The 22,069-nt window shown below is 44.4% G+C and overlaps 1 protein-coding gene across 6 annotated transcripts in view; it reads left to right on the top strand.

Moving 5' to 3' along the window:
* The window catches only part of SEX4 (dual specificity protein phosphatase (DsPTP1) family protein), a 47,060-nt gene that overhangs the window by 12,475 nt on the left and 12,516 nt on the right, over positions 1 to 22,069 (top strand). For 4 of the 6 annotated variants that reach the window (XM_089929568.1, XM_089929571.1, XM_039123664.3 and 1 more), the window contains exons 8-10: positions 4,477 to 4,609; positions 15,218 to 15,277; positions 19,922 to 19,978. In XM_089929568.1, coding sequence (XP_089785694.1) covers positions 4,477 to 4,609; positions 15,218 to 15,277; positions 19,922 to 19,978 — 250 coding nt within the window. The remainder of the gene's footprint in view (positions 1 to 4,476; positions 4,610 to 15,217; positions 15,278 to 19,921; positions 19,979 to 22,069) is intronic. The other 2 variants (XM_089929572.1, XM_089929570.1) reach the window with 1 other exon arrangement.

Raw genomic sequence — 22,069 nt, 5'->3', positions numbered from 1 at the left:
ATGGATATTCTTGCTACTAAAAACACAATACCTTTTAATCTTATCCATATTCCATCAATATTTAATGAAAAGTTAGTCTGTAATTAGTGATGGTGAAGTTTATTGTATTCATCTTGCTGTATCCATATACACCATGCAAATTACTCTTGACATGTTAGTGTAGTTCGTTTATTATTTTTTCATCAGCATTATTATCCTCATATAATACTTTGACATTTTTCATTGCTCATATAATTACTGTTTGAATGCGAGTATTTTAAACTGTTTCTCAGAGTCTTTTTTTTGATGAAAACTGTTTCTCACAGTCACCAACTAGCTGTTCTATATTGTTCACCTCTCTTTTCTTGATTATAGAAAAACTGAGTCCCTCTAGTTATTGGAATATTATGTGTTCCATTGCACATGCCCATGTGATAATTGGGAAAGAGGATCCTAATGAGGTCTTAAATACCTGTACCGAACCCCACATTATTTTCTCATCGGATCTATGCAGCATCAATACAGTAGCGATACTGAAACTGACAGCATCAAAAAGAATGCAAACCATCAATACCGATCGGTATGGTTGGTAGGATACCATCGGTCTGCACCAATATGGTCTGCACCAATATGGACCGGTATGTATTGAAATGAATGCTGGCACTCGTACTGGAACTGGTTTTGTGTTGGAATGGTATGGTACTGGCAGTACGAATCATAAGCCAGTTTTTAAATTCTTATTCGTTGAGCATTTTTCTTCAACAAGTGGCTATTTCAGTCCACATTTTAAGCGATGGAGGACTCAAGGAGTGGTTGGTATTTGGTAGATTTGATTAAAAGGATTCTTAGGGGTTGCAGGACATATAGGAATACATCAATAGGTATTTTCTTTGGAAAAGTTAGCCACGTCATGATGTATTTGAGTTCCATGCACTCTTTAGTTCCTGGACAATAGGTATGTATATTTTTTTTCTTTTTTCTTGGAGAGAGATCTCTAGGAGAAGTTAGGTTGTTTATGTTGCTCTGTTGTCCAGAAAAGAATGAAGATAAAGATATTCCCTTTCGTGTTCAACTCTTTCTAATTTTACAGGCCAAAGAGCTGCCTATGCATACATACATACATACATACATAGATACAGTACATATGTATATATATCAAGGAACTGATTGTATTTAGAAATTGCCTCATGTGATCCAATATAAAAGGAAACAGATCATGATTTGTTTAGAGCTGCAAGATGCCATTATCAGTCATAAGACTCATAACATCATTCTTTCAATAGCATACTTCATCGTAATGACAAATGCCAATTTCAATGAGAAGCTGCAGCTAGAAGATGAAAGGTTGGGCCAATTCAATGTTACCATCATCGAGATGCAAGTATATCTTCAATCTATCAGAGAAAGAATTGTTTATAATTTTCATGAAGGGGAGGAAATCTGTATTAACTGTTCAATATGACAAAGCTAAGTCAGAAATATCCATCTTTTTCTTCAGCTAAGAAGATCAAAGAACATATAAGTTGTTTGATAAGTTAAATAACTTAATTGATCTACAGAAGGCCTGGAATGATAACATAATGAAATTTGGACCATGGAAAATAATCTCTATTTTATTCAGAATTTCAGATTATGGAAAGTCATTTCATGCTTGTCATATTGCAGAGCAGTGTATGGGTGACTTGAATGTGGGCACAGCAAAGAAGAGATTTCAATGCCAATGGACTGGAAGTTATATGCTTTCACAGCATATTACATATTTCAGTGATTTGTTAAGAAAGTTCCATTTTCTTTTTTAATTCTTTTTAGCTTGTAATTTTAAATTTATGATCCAAGAGACCTTCCTTTGGGTTCCTGTGGTCCTCAGAATTCACATGATTCTTCTCAAATTGAAACTAGTGAAGATTGAGTTTCCCAAAATATTTATGAATCGGCCCATTTGTTCTTGACAATTTCTTTTTTCAATGATAGGTGAGTTTTATGTTGATAGAGCTAAAGGAGCTTGTGCATGTGGTGAAGTTGCATCCACAAAGAAAACCAACTTGTAGACTCAATATGATGAGCATATGGGATGCAGCAAAGTCTCCGAAAGAAAGATTTCTTCCCATAGATTTAAAACATTTCTATCATGTTCCTTGCCTTCATCAACGAGAGGGAATGATGTTTGAGTAGTCAATGAAGATTTTTAAGCTATTGGCATGAACATTTGTATATCAGGCAGAAGATGTTTTCATGGTGAAAGATAGAGCAGGTGTAGTGACTTCCATTGGAGACATCATAACTGGTTTCTTGACAACAATAGTAGAAGTCGAAGATATGATCTACCATGTCTACATATGTTCCATAATCTTTGTTTTGTTTATTAGATCAGATATGCAATGTTCCTAGGCTTCAAAGGATGAACTCAAGACAATAGACCTGTTTACTATCATTTTAGAAAGTAAGGCTTGGTCAATACTCATGCCGTTACATTGCTTAGTGACAATCATAGGCATTAAAGAAAAATAAATTGGAGTTAGCAAATAGAAGCAAAAAGAGATGAAACTTGCCATCTTGGGTGGAGAAGCAGTTGAGCTGATGTCTAGGTTGAGCTCAAGTTGAGCTAGAGAATAACCAGCTTATGCTTAGCTCATTACTGAACCTGCTTGATCTTGGCTCACTTAGGCTTGTAACACTAAGACAATTGGGGTGGATCCTGACTCAAAGCTCATGTTCCCACTGTTACAGAGTAAAAGACTCAAATCCTCCATGTTCTGCCTACATTCTTAGTGATCCTGAACTGGATTTTCCCTTTATAACTTGTCTGGGCAGAGGATCACTTGAAGCAACCAACTATTGGAGTAAATACTGATTTAACAGTGGAAGTAGGTCTTTAGTTGATGTGCTTTAAGTTTCTTATTTCTTGTCTGTGCATGCACTAAAATACTGATATTCCAAGAGTTTGATATGATAATTGCATACAACGTCAATATATAATGTTCTTGGGTGATAGTAGGGAAAATGTGGTCCTGATAGCAAAGTTGTAAGTGGAAGCTCTTTTTTTTTTGGTACCTAAGTGGAAGCTCTTTGAGGATAAAGTTTTTCAGATCGAGATGGAGAACATGACGTGCAAGTGCAAATTCCAATGTGCTTGTGGGAGGAGTTAAGGGACAAGCGATTCCCAAAATGAACCATTTTCACTATCGTAATACTATTCTATGGAAGACTGAAGTGCTTGTCAAGGTGTCTGCAATAGAACTAAAGCAAAGTATATGATGTAGAGATGCTTATTTCATGTCGTGCTCTATAAATACCATGGAGACATGCAAGACCAGGTTCCTTTAGCTGATTTTTTGGTGGTAGTTTGATTGGAGTCTGTCAACAATGGATATGCTGAAAATAGAAGAGAGAGAATTCAATGACATCAGGTATGTTATGAGTGGGATCATTAGAGGACAAGTAAAACCATTTAAAGTGGTTCTGACATGTGGATAATAGGCCACACAACATGACAAGTAGATGTTGTTAGAGGTTGCATAAATGGGAACTAGAGAAAGCTGGGATGAAGACATTGTATTCTGAAGGATTCTTTGGTAGGAATGAGTAGCAAAGTAGAATACACAACCCAACCCATGATGATCTGACAGGATCTGCCATTTATGAAGTTTTGTTTTATCTGTGGATATTAGTCATTGTTCAGTAATTTCTGTAGGACTCATTGGTAGAGGCCATCTTGATTCTTATTGATGTTATCCCAAAAGCATGTGACTAAACATTATCTATGCTTAAACATGAGAAGGTTTCACATCTTATGAAATGCTACAAATGTGAGAAGCAATATATTTCAGTAAGATATAGGTATTCCATTGAATATGTGGAGATAATACTATGATTTTGGTGGTAATACATGTAAGATGTAACTATCTTCTCCCAGATTGGAGAGGAGTATAAGTGAGCTGGGTGCTCATCTTTTCCATTATCAGTCAGATTGCTCTCTCTGCCCCCCTCCCCTGTCTCTTTCTCTTCCTAAGGACTGTTGCATGTGTGTCCGTGTCTTTACATGCTTGGGTTCATAAGCATGCACCTTTATTTGCATAGTCATTCTTCATGCCCAACAGCATGCAGGTTAGTGAACATTCTAAAAATTATTGAGAGGACTCTTTCTTGGGAGAGCTTGATCTACTGATTCATTGATACATATATTGCATAGACTTTTTGCATGTAAACCTCTTATCTTCTGTTCTTAGTATTATATGTGGCCTCTGATGGACTAAAAGCAACGTTTGGAGGTAAGAACTTTTCCAGCATGTCATTTTAATCAGTGGCTTCTTTTTAAGGTTCTGTTTTCAAAGTTCCATATACTAACTTATACCTGATTATAGTACTCTTAATTACTCCAAATCTATCAGATCTGTTAATATTTTGCTTGCAACAGGACTACTTTGAAAATTCAATATACATGGCAAATTTACTGCATTATATAGTGCCTTCTATATGCCCTGATGTGAAATGCTGCAGGGATTTTGATGCATTTGATTTGAGGATGAGGCTTCCAGCTGTGGTTAGCAAATTACACAAGACCATAAACCGTAATGGTGGTGTGACTTATGTACATTGCACTGCTGGTCTTGGAAGAGCTCCTGCCATTGCGGTACACACTGGTTTATCAACAGCATAATAATCTGTATTTGCTCTTATTATATTTTCTTAGACTTATTTTACATTTATCTAAGATTATTTACAGGATCTTTTAAACATTTCTATTGCTTCTTTGACATTTTTCATGTAGCACTGCTCGATCAGTTTGTTGTCCATTGAAATTGATTAATCATTGTTTATATTCTTATTTTATCTTATATATTCTGTCTAAGGCAGATAGTTATAATGATCTAATGGAGAGATTTTTCTGCTCTTCCAACTTTTACATGATATGCTGAACCGGCACCTTGTGGGGATCAAACCTATATTTGACTGGTTTGACAATTGCATCCCAGGTTTAAACCCCCCCCCCCCCTCCCCCAAACAAAAAAAAAGAAAAAAAGAAAAAAGAAAAGACAATTGAAGCCCAGTTCTACTCATGGTAGTTTAGAAAATTGGCATAGAAGAAAGAGAGACTTTATCCGGGAGGGACAAGAAAAAAAAGAAAACAAAATGGACTCATTGCTTGGATTATTTTATAGGTTTGCCACGCCTTATGGAGTCATGCAGACAATTTGATTTCTAATAACATATAGATTCTCAATAATCAAGTTTAAGATTCACCATCTCAGTATCGGACCACATACCGGTACGATACTGGCACTATGTTGATACGATACGGCATGAAGTCATTCCGCATACCGAGTGTCGGTATGCCACCCATACTGGATACCAGTACCAAATTAATTTTCTTTGCTTTGGTTGGCATATTGAGCTACGGCAATTTGTATCGATTGCTCTCATGTTATTGCTTGCAAAGAGCATAGATGTACATATATAAATTCATGGCTTGCATGCATTTTCTAAGGTCAAAAGATCTGAAGCGCCATTATCAGTTTCTAAAAGTTACTTCCTACCAATAGTCATATAATGCAGTATTGAATTATTGTTGCACTCAGTGATTAAAGAGTGTCAGATTTCCTGACCATAACAAACTTATTTGATCTGTCTTAATTGAAGCTTGTATTTTGTTACATTGATCAATCTTTATTAACAAATCATGACTGCTTAGTTTTAGTGGATGTCTAGTTGCTATCAGTTTTGGTTTGACAGATAAACATTAAGCATGATTGTATAAAACAGGTTTTAGGAAACTAAAGGGACTTATCTTTCATAAAATTCATTTTTTTAGGACTTATGACCTGTCAATTTTTCTAAAATATTTTGATGGGGAGGCAAAATGGATCGTCCTTATCAGGGCAAGGGATCGTCCCACCCCGGTTGGGCAGGCCGCAACACCAAACAGGCAGGACCTTAGTCTTGCCCAGAACCAGCCCAATCTCGGACTCCGCCGAAGGCTCAGTTAACCTCGGCCGGATCTCTCGGCTACTACGACTTGCAGTGACCTCCTCTGATGTTTATAATGGCATCCCGGGCCCGAGCTCGGAATGCCCTGCTGTGTCAGCTGCAAGCCAAAGAGCTCCTTCGACCGCAGGACTATTCGCCGACGCGGCCCGACCGAGCTCGGGGCGCCTCTTTATCTATTCGACGACGCGCCCCGACCAAGCTCGGGGCGCCCCTATCTATTCGACGACGCGCCCTGGCCGAACTCGGGGCGCCCTACCGAGCAAACCTCGGAATTGAAAAAGCTAGGCCGACTTCAGTACGCGCCAAGCCGACCTTGCCAAATACATGATGCGACCTCTCATCGAGCTCAACCTCGCCCATGACCGCATCCACGTGCGTGCCCACACCCACCTGCGTGGCCGTACGTAGGGGTGGCAATCGGGTCGGGTCAGGCATAAACAGGTCGGGTCAAATACAGGTCGGGTCAGAAAACTATAAATCTGAATCCGACCTGTTTATTAAACGGGTCAGGAATTACAAACCTGAACCTGACCTGTTTATTAAACAGGTAACCCGACCCGACCCGTTTAACCTGTTTAATAAATAGGTAATCTGTTTACCCAACCCGACCCGAACCTGTTTAACCTGTTTGTCCAACCTGACCCGTTTAACCTGTTTAGACCTGTTTAATCTGTCCAACCCGACCTGTTTAACCTGCCCAACCCGACCTGTTTAGACATGTTTAGACCCGTTTAACCTGTTTAGACCTGTCTAACCTGTTTAACCCGTTTAACCTGTTTAACCCATTTAACCTGTTTAGACCTGTTTAATCTGCCCAACAGTTAAACGGGTTAAACGGTTTAAACGGTTCAGACATCTAAAACCCGTATCCGACCCAATTAATAAACAGGTTAAACGGGTCGACCTGTTTACGACCCGAACCTGTTTAGGCCAAACCCAAACCTGTTTATGGCGGGTCGAACACGGGTCGGGTTGGCGGGTCGGGTCATATTTTGCCACCCCTAGCCGTACGTTACAACGTCACCGAACCATGCTTTGCTTGCTGCCGACGATAGCCAAGGAAAACGCCATGCTGCTCCAGCCATACCCCGTCACACCTATCAATGTCTTATCGTTCGCAGGAACGGCCTGCACCGTGCGCTTCAAGCAAGCATTAGCTACGCGCCACCTGTCTAAAATCCATCTCCTCCCATAATGAGGACGGGCCATACCTCCGCCACCTGGACACCCCTACCGGAACTAAAAATAGCCCCATCAGGTAACATAAAGGGGGACTCTTGGACCAATTAAGATCCACTCTAACTTGAACGTCGGAGGGCCCTCACCGGAACCACCGGTGAGGCTTCGTGCAGGTACGCCGTCGTGTGGTTTCTCCGCTCCAGCTAACAGCTCCCTCGACTCCCCCGGCGTGGTCACCCTCGGGCCAAATTTGAACCACAACATTTGGCTCTAGATTAAGGGCCTGAGTCATGATCATGAGATCAAGGAGTCACGAAACTCCAAATGCATTGAGTAGCCGGATACCAACACCCGACAACTCGCTTCAAAGTCCACCTCCTGCATCACCTACGCCGGCGGACCAAGCTCTTCAGGTCCAGCCAGAGCAGTTTTACCGGCTCGCCCAGCAAGTCCAAACACTTACCGCGGCTGTTCAAGGCCTCCAGCAGATGGGAGCTTCGTCCGTCGCCGAACTCGGCAAGAATGTTGAGAAATTGGAGCAACAAATCCAGACGCTCCGGGACTAAGTTGCGAAGCGCCATAAGGAGCGTAGTCGGTCAAGGAGCAAATCCCTCCGGCGCAAGAGAGATCTTTCCCAGCCTAGAAGCACGGTTCGTCCGATGTCTCCCCTCCAGAAGCCCGAAAAATATGCTCCCCTCCAAAGGTTTAGAAAGTACACTCCTCTCACATCCACCCAGGCAGGGATTCTCATGGAGATCGAGGGTCATGGCTATCTCCAACCTCCATCAAAGATGCGACCATCAGGGTCGTGGAAGCGCTCAGACAAGTACTGCCGCTTCCATAGGGATTACGGTCATGACACGGAGGACTGCTACCAGCTCCGCGATAAGATCAAGGCACTTATCCGCCAAGGCCTGCTGGGTCGGTTTGTTCATGGTCAAGCTGACAGAAGGGAGCCCGAGGGACAGAGCCCAGAGCCATGCGACGGGCAGAACGACAACTGTCCCATCGCGGGCACCATCAACGCTGTAGCCGTGTATCCCACATGCTAGCGGCTCCTTGACCTCGAGGGCAGTGAAGAGGCCTCATCCCCATCAGCCCGGGTCTAACGACCCGAGACTCAAGCTACAACCTCCGGACGGAACTTTAGCCCCTCCAGATTAGGATTTTAAATCCCAAAATGTGTTATCAATAAAATTATCCTATAGGACTTCTTTGAAGCGTCTTTGAAATGTCTTAATGGACTCGACATGCCTCGATTGTCCCCACGACATGAGTTATATATATAGCGATAAATCTATAAAGTCGCCCCTCGAGCTCGGCTTGGGACTCCCTGCAGTGTCGACTGCGAGCCAAAATGCTCCGCAACTGCAGGATCCAAATCAACAAAGTCGTCCCTCGAGCTCGGGTCGGAATGCCCTGCAGCGTCGACTGCGAGCCAAAGTGCTCCGCGACTGCAGGATCCAAATCATCAAAGTCGTCCCTCGAAATCGGCTCGGGACGCCTTGCAATGTCGACTGCGAGCCAAAGCGCTCTGCGACTGCAGGATCCAAATTAACAAAGTCGTCCCTCGAGCTCGGCTCGGGACGCCCTGCAGTGATGATTGCGAGCCAAAGTGCTCCGCGACTGCAGGAGACCGCAGGCGCCCTGATCTGAGTGAGGGCGTCCTGTAGAGTCAGGAAGAGACGAAGATGCCCATCGAATGTTGGCGCCCTGATCTGAGTGGGGGTGTCCTGCAGAGTCAGGAAGAGCCGAAGAGGCCCATCGACCGCAAGCGCCCTGATCTGAGCGGGGCATCCTGTAGAATCAGGAAGAGAAGAAGAGGCACCCTGATCTGAGTGGGGGCGTGTCTATTCTCGAGCTGGTGCTTACCCTCGAGCTGGTTTCTATCCTCGAGCTGGTGCCTACCCTCGAATTCGCTTTTATACTCGAGCTGGTGCTTACCTTCGAGCTGGTTTCTACCCTTGAACCAGTGCTTACCCTCGAGCTGGTTTCTACCCTCGAGCCGGTGCCTACCCTCGAGTCTGTTTCTATCCTCGAGCTGGTGCTTACTCTCGAGCTGGTTTTTGCTCTCGAACTGGTCCCTACCCTCGAGCTCGCTTCTATCCTCGAGCCGGTGCCTACCCTCGAGTCCGTTTCTACCCTCGAGCCGGTCTTTACCCTCGAGCTGGTTTCTATCCTCGAGCCGGTGCTTACCCTCGAGTCCGTTTCTATCCTCAAGCCGGTGCCTACCCTCGAGTCCGTTTCTATCCTCAAGCTGGTGCCTACCCTCGAGTCCATTTCTATCCTCAAGCTGGTGCTTACCCTCGAGCTGGTTTCTACTCTCGAGCTAGTCCCTACCCTCGGGCTCGTTTCTACACTCGAGCTGGTGCCTACCCTCGAGTCCGTTTCTACCCTCGCGCTGGTCCTCGAGCTCGCTTCTATCGGGCTGGTGCCTACCCTCGAGCTGGTTTCTACCCTCGAGCTAGTTTTTCTTACTCTCCAATGTCACCTCTTGAGCCGACCTCGAAGTGCCCTGCAGTACCGAATGAAGAGCTGCGAGCTCTCGTTCGACTGCAGGTACTTTTATCCTCCAAGATCGTCTTGCAAAATCGACCACAAGCCAAAAGAGCTCTCCCAACCTGGGTCTTGGGAAAAACTCGAGGGCGACCCGAGCCTGAACCAAGCACCCCAGCTGAGGTCCACAGAGATCTACGAGGCAGAAGGGTGCTAAAGCTTGCGACAATCTCCTATCTAAAAAGCCCCCTGGCACACTATAGTGCAAAAAGAAGACCTCGGGCTCAGTCTCCGCAAAAGGTCCGAAGCAAACCTGATGTTCGACCTAGACACCTAAAGCACACCAGTGGACGGGCTCCGGAATAAATAAACTCTTCACCGGCTTTGCAAGGTTATCTCCGAGTTGGAAGTAAATGCCGAGTGCAGAGACTTGGCAAAAACTTCACACGAAGGTCCTACTATGTGAAGGTTAAGCTAGCACTTAAGCTATATAGCTTGGACCCTATTTAGCCGAACACAAAAGCCCAACGCCAAGTACCAAGTGAGACGAGTTCAAATACTTCGTCGGACTTCAAAATGCAAAGCATTGGAAAAAAAATGTACTTCATTGATATTAAAAGGGCCAAGGGCTGAGTACAAGAGAAACCGACCTTAAGGTCGGGTTGAATACAAAAGGCCCGAGTGGCCGACTTTACAAAAAGAAAAACAAAAGCTAGCTCAGTCGACTTGGACGACCTTGGCACCGACCTCAGGAGCAGCTTCAGTTTCGACGCCAGCCTCGGAAACGGCTTCTAATTCCATCCCAGTGGCGACTTCGGGGATAATCTCTGGCCCAACTTCAGTAATGGCCTCTGCAGCACCTCCGTCCTTCACCTCGGCAGCGTCGCCCAGGTTCGGTTCAAGGCCGCTGAGGTCGACTCCAGGGCAGAACTGTTGGGCTTGATCATGACAGTTCTCAAAGCCCTGGATCATAGCGCTGGTAGCCCCCTCCGCCAGCTCGTCGAGGTATTCCTTGGATTGACGAAAATTCTCGACGGCTTCCCGAGCAGACTCCCCCACGAGCCTTTCAAGTCGGTCGGCCTTCAGCCTCATGGCCTTGGCTTCGTCCCGCTGGCTGTTTAGTGCAGCTTCGAGCTCAAAGATACGACCTTCAGCGGATGAACAAGCCCGGGCGTGCTCGACCTCCATATTCTGGATCCGGGCGAGTCCGTCTTTAATCAGAGCTTCGGCCGCCCGTGCTTTCTTCCTGGCCCTTTGATGTTGCTGCTCGGCGGCCGCCGCCCTCTCCTCAACCTCGTGCTGCCGCTGCTCGGCGGCCGCAGCCCTTTGCTCGGCCTCACGCCGTTGTTGCTCGGCAGCCGTCGCTCGTTCTTCGGCCTCTTGCTGCTGCTGAGTGGCAGTCAGTGCTCGAGTCTCGGCCTCCTGTCTCAGAAGCTCGGCGTGCTCCATCCTTGGCCGAAGCGCCCTCAACTCCCCCTGGTAGCTAGACACGCCGGACACAAGCATGTCGATCATATGGAGAACATGGTGCAAGAAACGAAATGTTAAACGAAATTGAACACTCAAATGTGTGAAAAGAAAAAGAGTGATATCACTTACCAAGATGCTGACGGTATAGGCCTCGTCGGCAAACACATCGAACCCCAGCTGGTCCAAAAAAGCCCAGTCGCCCGAAAGCGTGGCGCAACGAACAAGCTCGTGGGCGACGTTGCCGGACTCAAGAGCCATGTCGTCTTCGAACAAACGACACTCCGTCCGGAATCGCCTCCTTCCGAGCTCGGAGGGAGTAGACTCGACCCCAGCTGAGGTCAGGACCCTGGCTGCGGTCGCAGCCTCGACTGGAGTCGGGACACCGGCTGAGCTCAAGACCTCGGGAGGAGTCCTAGCCCCAACAGGAGTCGGGACCTTGGAAGAAGTTGGGACCTCAAGCCCGCTCCTCGGCTCGAGACCCGATTCGCGCGGTTGGGTGGCCTCGTGAACCTCCTGAGTTTGGCCGACAGACACGGCGGCCACTTGTTCACTGGTGCCCCCTATCGTTGATGGGGGCACCTCGACCTCCACCGAGGGGACCTGCTCGGACCCAGCCCGAGCAGGGTCGGCAGCCTCAATCTGAGCGAGCTCACCCCGCTCAATCCTAGAGCTAGAGGCAGCTCTGGCCTTCTTCGGCTTTCTCTCGGACTGAGCTCCATCCGAGGCGACCACCCTCTTCCTATACCTGGCCATCAATATCTCGACACTGAAGATCATCTTTGCGATTTCTGGCAAAAAGACTTTGTTAGAATCCAGCATGGGAAAAAGAAAAGAGAAGTAGCTGCGCTGCCCTTACCATCGGGACGAGCCGAGCTCGGGGCGACATTCAACAAGGCCTCCTCGCTGAGCAGGTCGGAAAGCCATGGAATCCCTTCCAGCCTGAGCAGCCTGTCTAGAACGCCCTGCTTGAACTGTGACAACTGGGGGAGCTTGTTATTCACCGTGGCCCACGAAAAGCTTCAGGTCGGGTTAAACCCCCACGATCACTCGGAGGAAACAAAGAAGAATTTATCCTTCCACCTATGAATGGAGGAAGGAACGCCCTGGAAGAGCTTGCGGCCTCCCCGAAAGGAGAAGTACCACCATCCTTTGTATGCGGGGTTGCCTTTTAATATAAAGCAACTCCGAAAGACGCTCATCAAGGAGGGTAGACCATGTGCAAGGCAAAGAGCGAGGAAGCCGATTATCATTCTCCACGAGTTCGGAGCGAGCTGCGCAGGGACGAGACGGTAAGTCGTCAAGAGCTCGTTCACAAATCCGTGCAGAGGAAACCTCAACCCTGCTTGGAGTGTTTCTATATACACCCCGATCCGACCTCTAGGGGGGTCAGCGGCTCGAGCCCCGAGCTCCGGAAGCTCGAGGATGAACTCAAGAGAAAAAAAAAACCGAGCCTGAATCAAGCCCAGCTCCTCTACACTGATGCTTGAGCTAGTCCCATACGGACCTTGATTCACCTCGATTTCAGCCTCCACATCTGAAGAAGCCTGGGCTCGGGATGAACCTGCGTCGAGCATCAGGGCCCTTGTAGGCGACCTCATTGCTTTGGTCACAAAATCAAAAAAAAAAAAAGACAAGAAGTATTCCGAGCGATCGAAAAGGGATAAAACAGCTACCTAAGAGTTCACCGAAGAAGATGATCGGGAGAAGAAGGATGATCGCCGGAAATCGAGAGCAAGGCTCGTCGCAAAGGTCGCCGGGAGCTCCAAAAACACCCAATGAGAAGCTCGAACACCACAGCAACGGCAGTCAGAGAGAAAAGAAGTAGGGACAAGAGGGATCAAATAAGGACCCTAGGGTCCCTTCCAGGCCTTATATAGCCCACTACAATGGCTCTAATCGGCTAACCTAAGCGATGAAGCGAGCCAAATCCCACCGAGTGGCAGGCCCAGAAGCGACCTCAACAAATCTTCCTGGATCGTGGCACTAAAAGCTGATTATTATGGGGGGCGTTTCGGAGAACGAGATATTAATAACCGGCCCCTCGTGTTCCATCAGGCGAGGCATTTCGAGGGACGAGGCATTAATGATTGGCCCCCTTGCGTTCCATCCAGCAATGCCTTGAAAAAAAGTGTGCACGTGGCACATTAAAGAGCTCCCACGGCCGTTTCTGCTTAGAGTAACGTAGCAACCTAAGCCACACAAATCCCGCTCAGGAAGCCTGGCTCGAAGCCATCAGCCCTGACAACACACCAAGTGTTCCCTGCTCGGTGCGTACATCTTCATAGGCACTTAATCACAACGCAGAACGACCAACAATCCAGCTACTTTCTTAGCCCGAGCCAAAGAGCGACTCGACCTCGGAAGTCAGAGGGCAAATAATGGGGGGCAAAATGGATCGTCCTGCTTAGGGCAAGGGATCGTCCCACCCCGGCTGGGCAGGCCGCAACACCAAACAGGCAGGATCTTGGCCTTGCCCAGAACCAGCCCAATCTCGGACTCCGCCGAAGGCTCAGTTAACCTCGGCCGGATCTCTCGGCCACTACGACTTGCAGTGACCTCCTCTGATGTTTATAATGGCGTCCCAGGCCCGAGCTCGGAATGCCCTGCTGTGTCAGCTGCAAGCCAAAGAGCTCCTTCGACCGCGAGACTATTCGCCGACGCGGCCCGACCGAGTTCGGGGCACCCTTATATTCGCCGACGCGTCCCGACCGAGCTCGGGGCGCCCTTATATTCGCCGACGCACCCCGACCGAGTTCGGGGCGCTCCTTATCTATTCGCCGACGCGCTCCGACTAAGCTCGGGGTGCCCCTTTATCTATTCGCCGATACGCCCCGACTGAGCTCGAGGCGCGCCTATCTATTCGTCGACGCGCCCCGACCGAGCTCGGGGTGCCCCTTATCTATTCGACGACGCGCCCTGGCCGAACTCGGGGCGCCCTACCGAGCAAACTTCAAAATCGGAAAAGCTAGGCCGACCTCAATACCCGCCAAGCCGACCTTGTCAAATACATGATGCGACCTCTCATCGAGCTCGGCCTCGCTCACGACCGCATCCACGTGCGTGCCCATGCCCACCTGCGTGGTTGTACGTTACAATATCACCGCGCCATGCTTTGCTTGCTGGCCGACGATAGCCATGGACAACGCCATGCTACTCCAGCCATACTCCGTTAAGCCTATCAACGCCTTACCGTTCACAAGAACGGCCTACGCCGTGCGCTTCAAGCAAGCATTAGCTGCGCGCCACCTGTCTAAAACCCATCTCCTCCCATAATGAGGACGGGCCATACCTCCGTCACCTGGACACCCCTACCGGAACTATAAATAGCCCCATCAGGTAATATAAAGGGGGACCCTTGGACCAATTAAGATCCACTCTAACTTGAGCGTCGGAGGGTCCTCACCGGAACCACCGGTGAGGCTTTGTACAGGTACGCCGTCGCGCGGGTGGTGGCTCTTCTTTTTCCGCTCCAGCCGGCAGCTCCCTTGACTCACCCGGCGTGGTCACCCTCGGGCCATATTTGAACCACAATATATGTTTTATCAAAAGAAATCTTTTTTTTTTTTTTGTAAAGCTCATGTTTTGTATAAAGACATTACTAAAAAACGTAATAGCCAAGAAGCCTCTTAGTCTGGTATGACAATTGAATAATTTCTAGTAACTTGAGATTAATTCTAACTTTAAAGTATGTAATTTGCTAGTATAACATGATGTTTTCTCTCGGGCTGGTAAATGTTTCGACCTCGTTGGTTGAAAAGGAAATATTGTCCTCATTTTGCTAAGCATATCTTTTACAAGCTGGATTATGATTACATTTTTATGTTTTTTCCCTTCTCTTTTGGTGTTTTTTTTTGCCTCACGTTTCTGATGTGGTAGTGATGGTTGCTTTGATTTGTGTATCTTGCTCAGATTATTGACATGCTTTTGCTAACTATATGTTTTGTGAGCTAGATTAGAATCTTGTTTATGTTTATGTTATTTTCTTGGCATAGTTCTGGCTCATGATTCTGAAGGAATAGTTCTTGTGGTTGTAGTTATGATGATTTCATCATGTATCATTCCCAGGGAATTTTCAGATAGTAGCTTACTAATGCTTCTGTAAACGCAGCTGGCTTATATGTATTGGATCCAAGGCTATAAACTTAGTGAAGCACATCAACTACTGCTGGTAATCCTCAAAATCTTCAGTCAAGATGATGTATTGGGATCTTTTTTGGATCATTTCTAATACAAATGTTGGGGACATGGTGAAATATTACGCCCCCCCCCCCACAACACACACACACTTTGGTTAAAAGATTTTGTGTACATTGCTGAATTAGTGAAAACATTCCATACCTATATCATAAACATGATTTTGTTGTTTTCCTTCTCTGATCATGTCAAAATATATGTGACCTTGAGATGCTTGTGTTAAAAAATCTTGAGCGCTGCAAAATATAATAAGAAATTATGAGCACTCCGAACCAAGGTTCGCCGTACCGGTACCAAACCCCGTACCGGTGCCGCACTAGCATAAGCGTACCGAATGTCGGTACGGTACGGTACGCGGTACGTCAGGCGTACCGACACTGGCGTACCGGTACCGGTATCCATCGGTACGGGTACGGTACGCCCGGTACCGACCTGTACCGATCGGTACAGCATACCATGCTCCGAACATTATATTGGTTTATAATCACCATAGTCTACATTGGTGATTCTCATAAGTCATAACTAAATATTAAGATCTGACATAAAATGAGAGTGATTGAATGTTTTAGAAAATGAGTGTGGTTGTCAGGTTATATTCTGAGGTTTCTTTTTTTTTTTGGTGCAAATATTCTGAGGTTTCTAACAAGGAGTTCTTATTCCAAATGGGAAATAATCAAATCTTAGACTGTTTCCCATCTGAAAACTTAGAGACTTAGGGTTGTATTTGTGCTTTAGTCTATACAGATATATACAACCTGCGTATGGCCTGCGACAGATGAGAATGTTACACAAACACATAAATGAGAAATAGTTTATGTAAAACATGTATGCACAGCCACATCAACAAGCTACAGCATATCTTGTAACATCATTAAAATTTCAGTGGCTCAACAATAGTGTCTAAGATATTAGAAACAAGAGTCATATGCCTTCACGATGAGATTTACTTTTTTCCTTGGTAGATGGTATGCAGGAAAAGGTGAAATAATATAACGGAACGAACAGATGAAGCAACCTTAATCACTATATGTCTTGTCCACTTACAAGAAGCCTTATTGTCAGTGATCTGGATTGCACTCTGATTATCACAATATAGTGGAGTAGGGGAAGAAAAGCTGGCTGACACACATCAGAGAGGAGCTAACAAAAGCTGAACTTTATTCTACATCAAAAGCAGAGCAAGGCATGTCATCTTGCTTATAGCTTTTTCGAGAGATGAATTATCCTTAATGGAGATACAGAAACCAGAATGAGTTAATCATTATCGGTATATCATAAGCTTATTCAATGTAAATATAAGCTTCAGGCTCTAGAACTAGGAGCCGTGGTGGAGGTGAAGAGTAGCATGCTAGGGTTTTCATGAAGGTATCAAAATTGCACGAGACAAATGCAAGAAACAAAATGAGTGGTATTGGTGAACCAGTTGTTATGTGGACACCTTGTGCAAGTTATACTGAGAAATTACTAGGCAAACTAGTTATCACCAAGCTGTCAATAACAAGTGGGATGATCAAACACCTTACCATTTTTAAAGGAAAGCTTCTGATGAATCTTTGTCATGGTATTAATTGTGTCAGAACCATAGAGGTGGGAATGACTGCGTATATCAAAAATATACTGCCACAACTGGTTCGCAAGATAAGATAACTCAAGATCGAAGAAGTAGAGAAAAGGTTAAGTTTCTTTATATCAAATTAACCTTGCAATGCTGCTTCTTTTCAGAAATGTGGCAGTATCATCTCCAGTACGTGTCCTTGGCTTCGAGGAAAAGAATATGTATGCTACATCAGGATTGTCTCACAAAGAGCATGCATACTAGGTCTAAGTGAGTCTTTTCTAAAGAACAATGGATGAAAGGTGTTCGAACCAAGCATAAGAAGCCTGTTTGAGCTCATAGAGTGCAGTGGGAATGACAAACAATGGCAATACAGATCTGATGTCATTCATGCGAGAATCTGGACTGATTATTATCACACTTGTTAAGCCTTGAAGATCTTTTTGTGATCTCTCTAGTTCAACTGATTCCACTTATCAGAAATGCAAGTCTTGATATAGAATTGGATCAGACGGTGGTTTCTCTATTATCGTACTTCATGAATTCTAAGCAAGTAGTGATTTATGTAGAGTTGTGGACATAAAACTTATATAGCTGAAGGATATCTAGTCCAAAATTATGAGCCTCCTTTTAGTAGATGTCGTGGAGAATGACCTCACTTTTGATGCCATGGTTAAAAGGAAATATTAAGTAGTAGATTCAACGTTGCTCGGAACCGGTACCGGGCACTGTACTGGTTGTCCGGCAGGACGAGTCGGTACGGGCCCATACCATGCTGTGCTGGGCCCGTACCGACACAATAGAAGAGATGGGGGAGAGAAAGAACAAGAGAGGAAAAGAGAGAGAGAGAGCGGGGGAGGGAGGGAGAGAGAAAGAGAGAGGTTGGCCAGCAGAAGCCGGAGAGCCTCCGCACAGAGGAGGCGGAGGCCGGGGAGACACAAAAAATGCAAAAATAAAAAGGGCCCCCTCTGGGCCCCTGTTTCGAAAGAAACAGGGGACCGGAGGTGGAGTCCCGCCTCACGTCTCTCCAAGCCTCCACCTCCGCGTGGAGTTTCCCCGACTTGCCGGCCTCTCTTCCTTCCTCTACCTCTCGCTCTCTCTCTCTTCTTTTTTCTTCTCCTTCGCCCCCTTTGGCAACAGCGTCTCGGTTTCAATGCTAGAACCGTTTCGGTCCGCTGCCGATACGGCCCGGGATGCCCCGAAACGGGCAGTTCATGATGGTTTTGCAGACCTTGAGTAGATTGGTTGTGGGCTTTATGTTGAAACATAAAAGCATGTGACATGCTTGAATGGAGCCATGAGGTGCAAATTTTTTGGAACAATTTAAGATTGGGACGTGTGAAAAGAGGACCATTGTATCTTTTTTGAGACCACAAACGAGAAGCAATGCTTTCATAATCAAGGTTTTCAATATCGACTTGTACTGCCTGGTATAGTCTTACCATACCAACCTAGTAACGTATTAGGAGTGTATAGAGGTTCAATATATTGCTATACTGACACATGGTATAGTTGTTGTACCAACTCTAGCAACATAACATGTGTTAATGTAGAGGCATAACATACCAAGCATACTTGTTTGGTACTGAGACTGTAATCCTTATGAATAATATTATATTTCAACTTTCAGGACATTCACAAATCAGAAAATCATCAAAAAGCTATTTTTATTTTTAAGGCATTCTTTTTCAACCTCTAGATTGAAAGAAATCATGGTACCTCACAATGATTTTAGAATGAAAGAGGACTTAGACAAGATTTTGATTATCGATGAATAAGGTTCACCGTACCAGTGTCAGAGGGGGTATTGGCTGGCAATTGACCCGGTAGGGTATAGGTCCATGTTGTGGTGTTTTGAGGCGTACCGACACAGGACAAGCCAGACTTGGAGGGGGAGAGGGAGGAGAGAGAGGAAAAGAGAGAGGGAGAGGGATGAAGGGAGGGAGAGAGAGGGGGCTGCCCCTGTCTTGTTTCGAAACAGGGGATGCCCTTTTTTTTGTAAAGTTTGAATTGAAATTGGCAAATGCTTTGCCAACTTTCTTTTGAGTGAGGTTGGCAAACCATTTGTTAATTTCAATTCGAGATTTACGGAGAAAAATCTAGGCATCCCATTTCAAAACAAGGGCAACCCCCTATTTCAGCAAGGGGAGAGAGAGGAGGGAGAGGGTGGAGGGAGAGATGGAGAAGGAGAGGGAGAGCGAGACTCAACTTGAGAGTTGAATGAAGCTTCGAAGAGATGAAGGAGGTGATGAGAGAGGGAGAGAGGGATTCGAGGTTGGAACTGGTAGAGAGGGAGAGAGGAGCATTGAACAAGCATTGAAATCATCGGGAGGGGAGAGATGAGTCCATAGTAGCTCGAATTCCATGCTAGGATTTATGTCTCGAACCGATGGGATGAATCGTGCTGGTAAACGGCCGGTCCAGTTCAGTATGCTTCAAATCGGCCCGTTCGACATGGTTCTTCAGATTTTGTTGCTGAATTTTATGTTTGCTCCTCTTCATCTCAGTTCCCCTAACTTCTATCACCCTCCATGTTAAGCTAGGCCTAGGTTTTGAATTTGAGCAATGACTTACTGGAAATACTGGAGCAAATATCATTACTCGACACCTTAGAGTGACTGATTGTGACTAGAAACCCAAATGATATAAATTTATGTGTTTAGGTACGTAGCACACTGAACTTTGGAGGCATGTTCAATTGAGAAAACTTTTGCATGAACATCGCGATCTCCGGGTGTGTGATTTTATTTTTTTTGTTGCTTACTCTCCTTATGCAGTGCCTTTATTTTGCATCCTGTAATGGTTTTGATTTGTGTTTACATGGTAAGACTGATTTAAATTTGCATGATACTAGGCTCGACATATATATCATGAGATCTTGATTAGAGAATTAATACTAGATAATTATATTAAACTGTTTCATATGATTAATTCACATGGAACTGTACATGGTTTTTCAATTAGATATGCCTTTTAACATGAATAATTGAATCAAACTGTATCGAGCTGTAAATTTTTTGTTCATTTTGACTTGTTCTTCTATGATCCTTAATTTGATTGTAGAGTAAGCGACCTTGCTTCCCGAAACTGGATGCCATTAAGAATGCAACTATTGATATTGTAAGTCAAATAATCTGTATCTCAAGATATTACAAGTTCTATATGTTATTGTCTATCGATCTACAACCTGTAATGTATTGTATATTTTTTCAAATATTAGTATTTAATAGGCAATATATCTACATTTATTCTTACCCTATATTATGTTAATTTTGTGTTTATAGTGTTCTTGCTCTCGGTTACAGTATTGATTGCTGGAGCTCAGCATCATTTATGACACATTTGGTGTAATGATATCTAACTTTTCCTCTTAACCTGAGACTTGCTCTTTTGTTTCAATTGAGCATTGACCAATAAATCTTCTAGTAACTGTAATACAATAATGAATGCTGCTAAACCAAACAAGTAGCTCAACATAGATAACTCTTATCAAAAACCAAAACTCTAGAGATTTGGGAATATCTTTCTTTGAGGAGCTTAACATAAAACCTCATAAGTTATGTTTCGTGAATTCTTCATTTTGCCATCATTTTGTCAGGCATGTACCATCATTTTGACAAGGATTCTCCATGAGTTGAAAGTAATAAGAAAACTAATATGCAAAGTTTTTTTTTTAATAAAATTTGAGTTTTAAAATTTGCATTCTTTGACCAAAACTTAAATGATGAGGTTGACATTGCTTTCTTTTTCTTTTGTATCTCCATAAAACATTGAAGACACACCCAATATTATTAGGATGAGGGATTGAGTCTGAAGTTATGTAGGTGGTTAGATTGGATTGCGTCGCTGACCATAGTTTTTTATTTTGATCTTCAAAATTTAGAAATATAAAAAAACTGTGAAAATTGAAAATGTGTCAATTATAAAGTAGATGAACAAAGAGTCAAATGCCATAATATAAGATATCTTGTTTCAACAATCATGCATCCACATATAACATGTCTAATGAGACAAGCATCATATTTAATTATTCTGGATATTTATATGCAATCTAATAATAAATGAAACTTTTATGTAGAATGTTTTTACGAAAATAATCAGATTTTAACAAATGGTTGTAGAAATATGAAAAATTCTGCCTCTTGATCTTAATTCCTTGAACTCCAAATCTTTTTCACTAATTTTACGTCTCTGGGTTCGAGATACATAAGTAATTCTAAAATCCATACAATGGACTTCCACATGATTTAATATCTAAATAACATGATCCATTGGATCTTATGATCAAAAGGGACTATATAATGCATAATATAGATTTAGATATCATGGTTTTAACGAATCCTGATCCAAGAATGAGATTAGGATCATAAGATCCAGATCCTGGATCATGAGATTTTAACAACAGTGTTCAGAGTTCAGACTTCAGACAAATGCATGTATGTATATGTATGTGTATTATAATTATAGAGACCATAGTTATTTGGAGAACAGGAGTTTAGGAAAGCTTCAAAGCAAGGTCTGCCGTACCGGTACCGGTCGGCATACCGGTAGCCGGCCGGACCGGTATGGTACCGGTGGCCGGTACGCGGTGGTTTCAAAAAAATTATACCGGTGCGAACCGGCCGGTTCGCACCGGTACGAGGCCGGTATCAAGCGGTATCGGCCGGTACCGACCGGTACGGGCTCCGTACCGGCCGGTTCGGCTAAAAAACCGGAAAATACCGGCTTTCTTGTGGTTCCGGTACCGGTCTAGGACTGGACCGGTACGGGCCGGTACGGCATTCCATGCTTCAAAGTCATCCATCCACTTATACATGGATAATCCAATTATATGGTGATGCAGTCGCCATAGTGGCAAATAATAATACAAGAATACAAAAGATTATTGTCTATGTCAGATGTAAAGTACAACATGTATCTAGAGTTAACACTAACAACTGTCAACCTAGAGGTCTTGATAATGTATAGTTATATTCTGGACAAAGAAACATAGTTTTTGGCTACTATGTGGAATTCTAGCATGTAAGATCACCTTAGATAATCAGGTTTGCTTCCAGTTAATCACGCGTATTGCAGAGCAGTAATTTAATAAACGATCTAAAGTAACTCTTTGGATGCAGAATCTTTAGCAAATAGTGATTTACTATTAATAGTGCATTTACTTGGCTTTTTTACTTCAGCGCTGGATACGAAAATGCAATTTCTTTTCTT

Source organism: Phoenix dactylifera, chromosome 3 (assembly GCF_051530095.1).
Source record: "Phoenix dactylifera cultivar Ajwa chromosome 3, Ajwa_hap1_PhDact_Kaust_v1.1, whole genome shotgun sequence".
In the NCBI taxonomy this organism is placed as follows: domain Eukaryota; kingdom Viridiplantae; phylum Streptophyta; class Magnoliopsida; order Arecales; family Arecaceae; genus Phoenix; species Phoenix dactylifera.
This window is presented reverse-complemented; position numbering and strand designations above follow the sequence as displayed.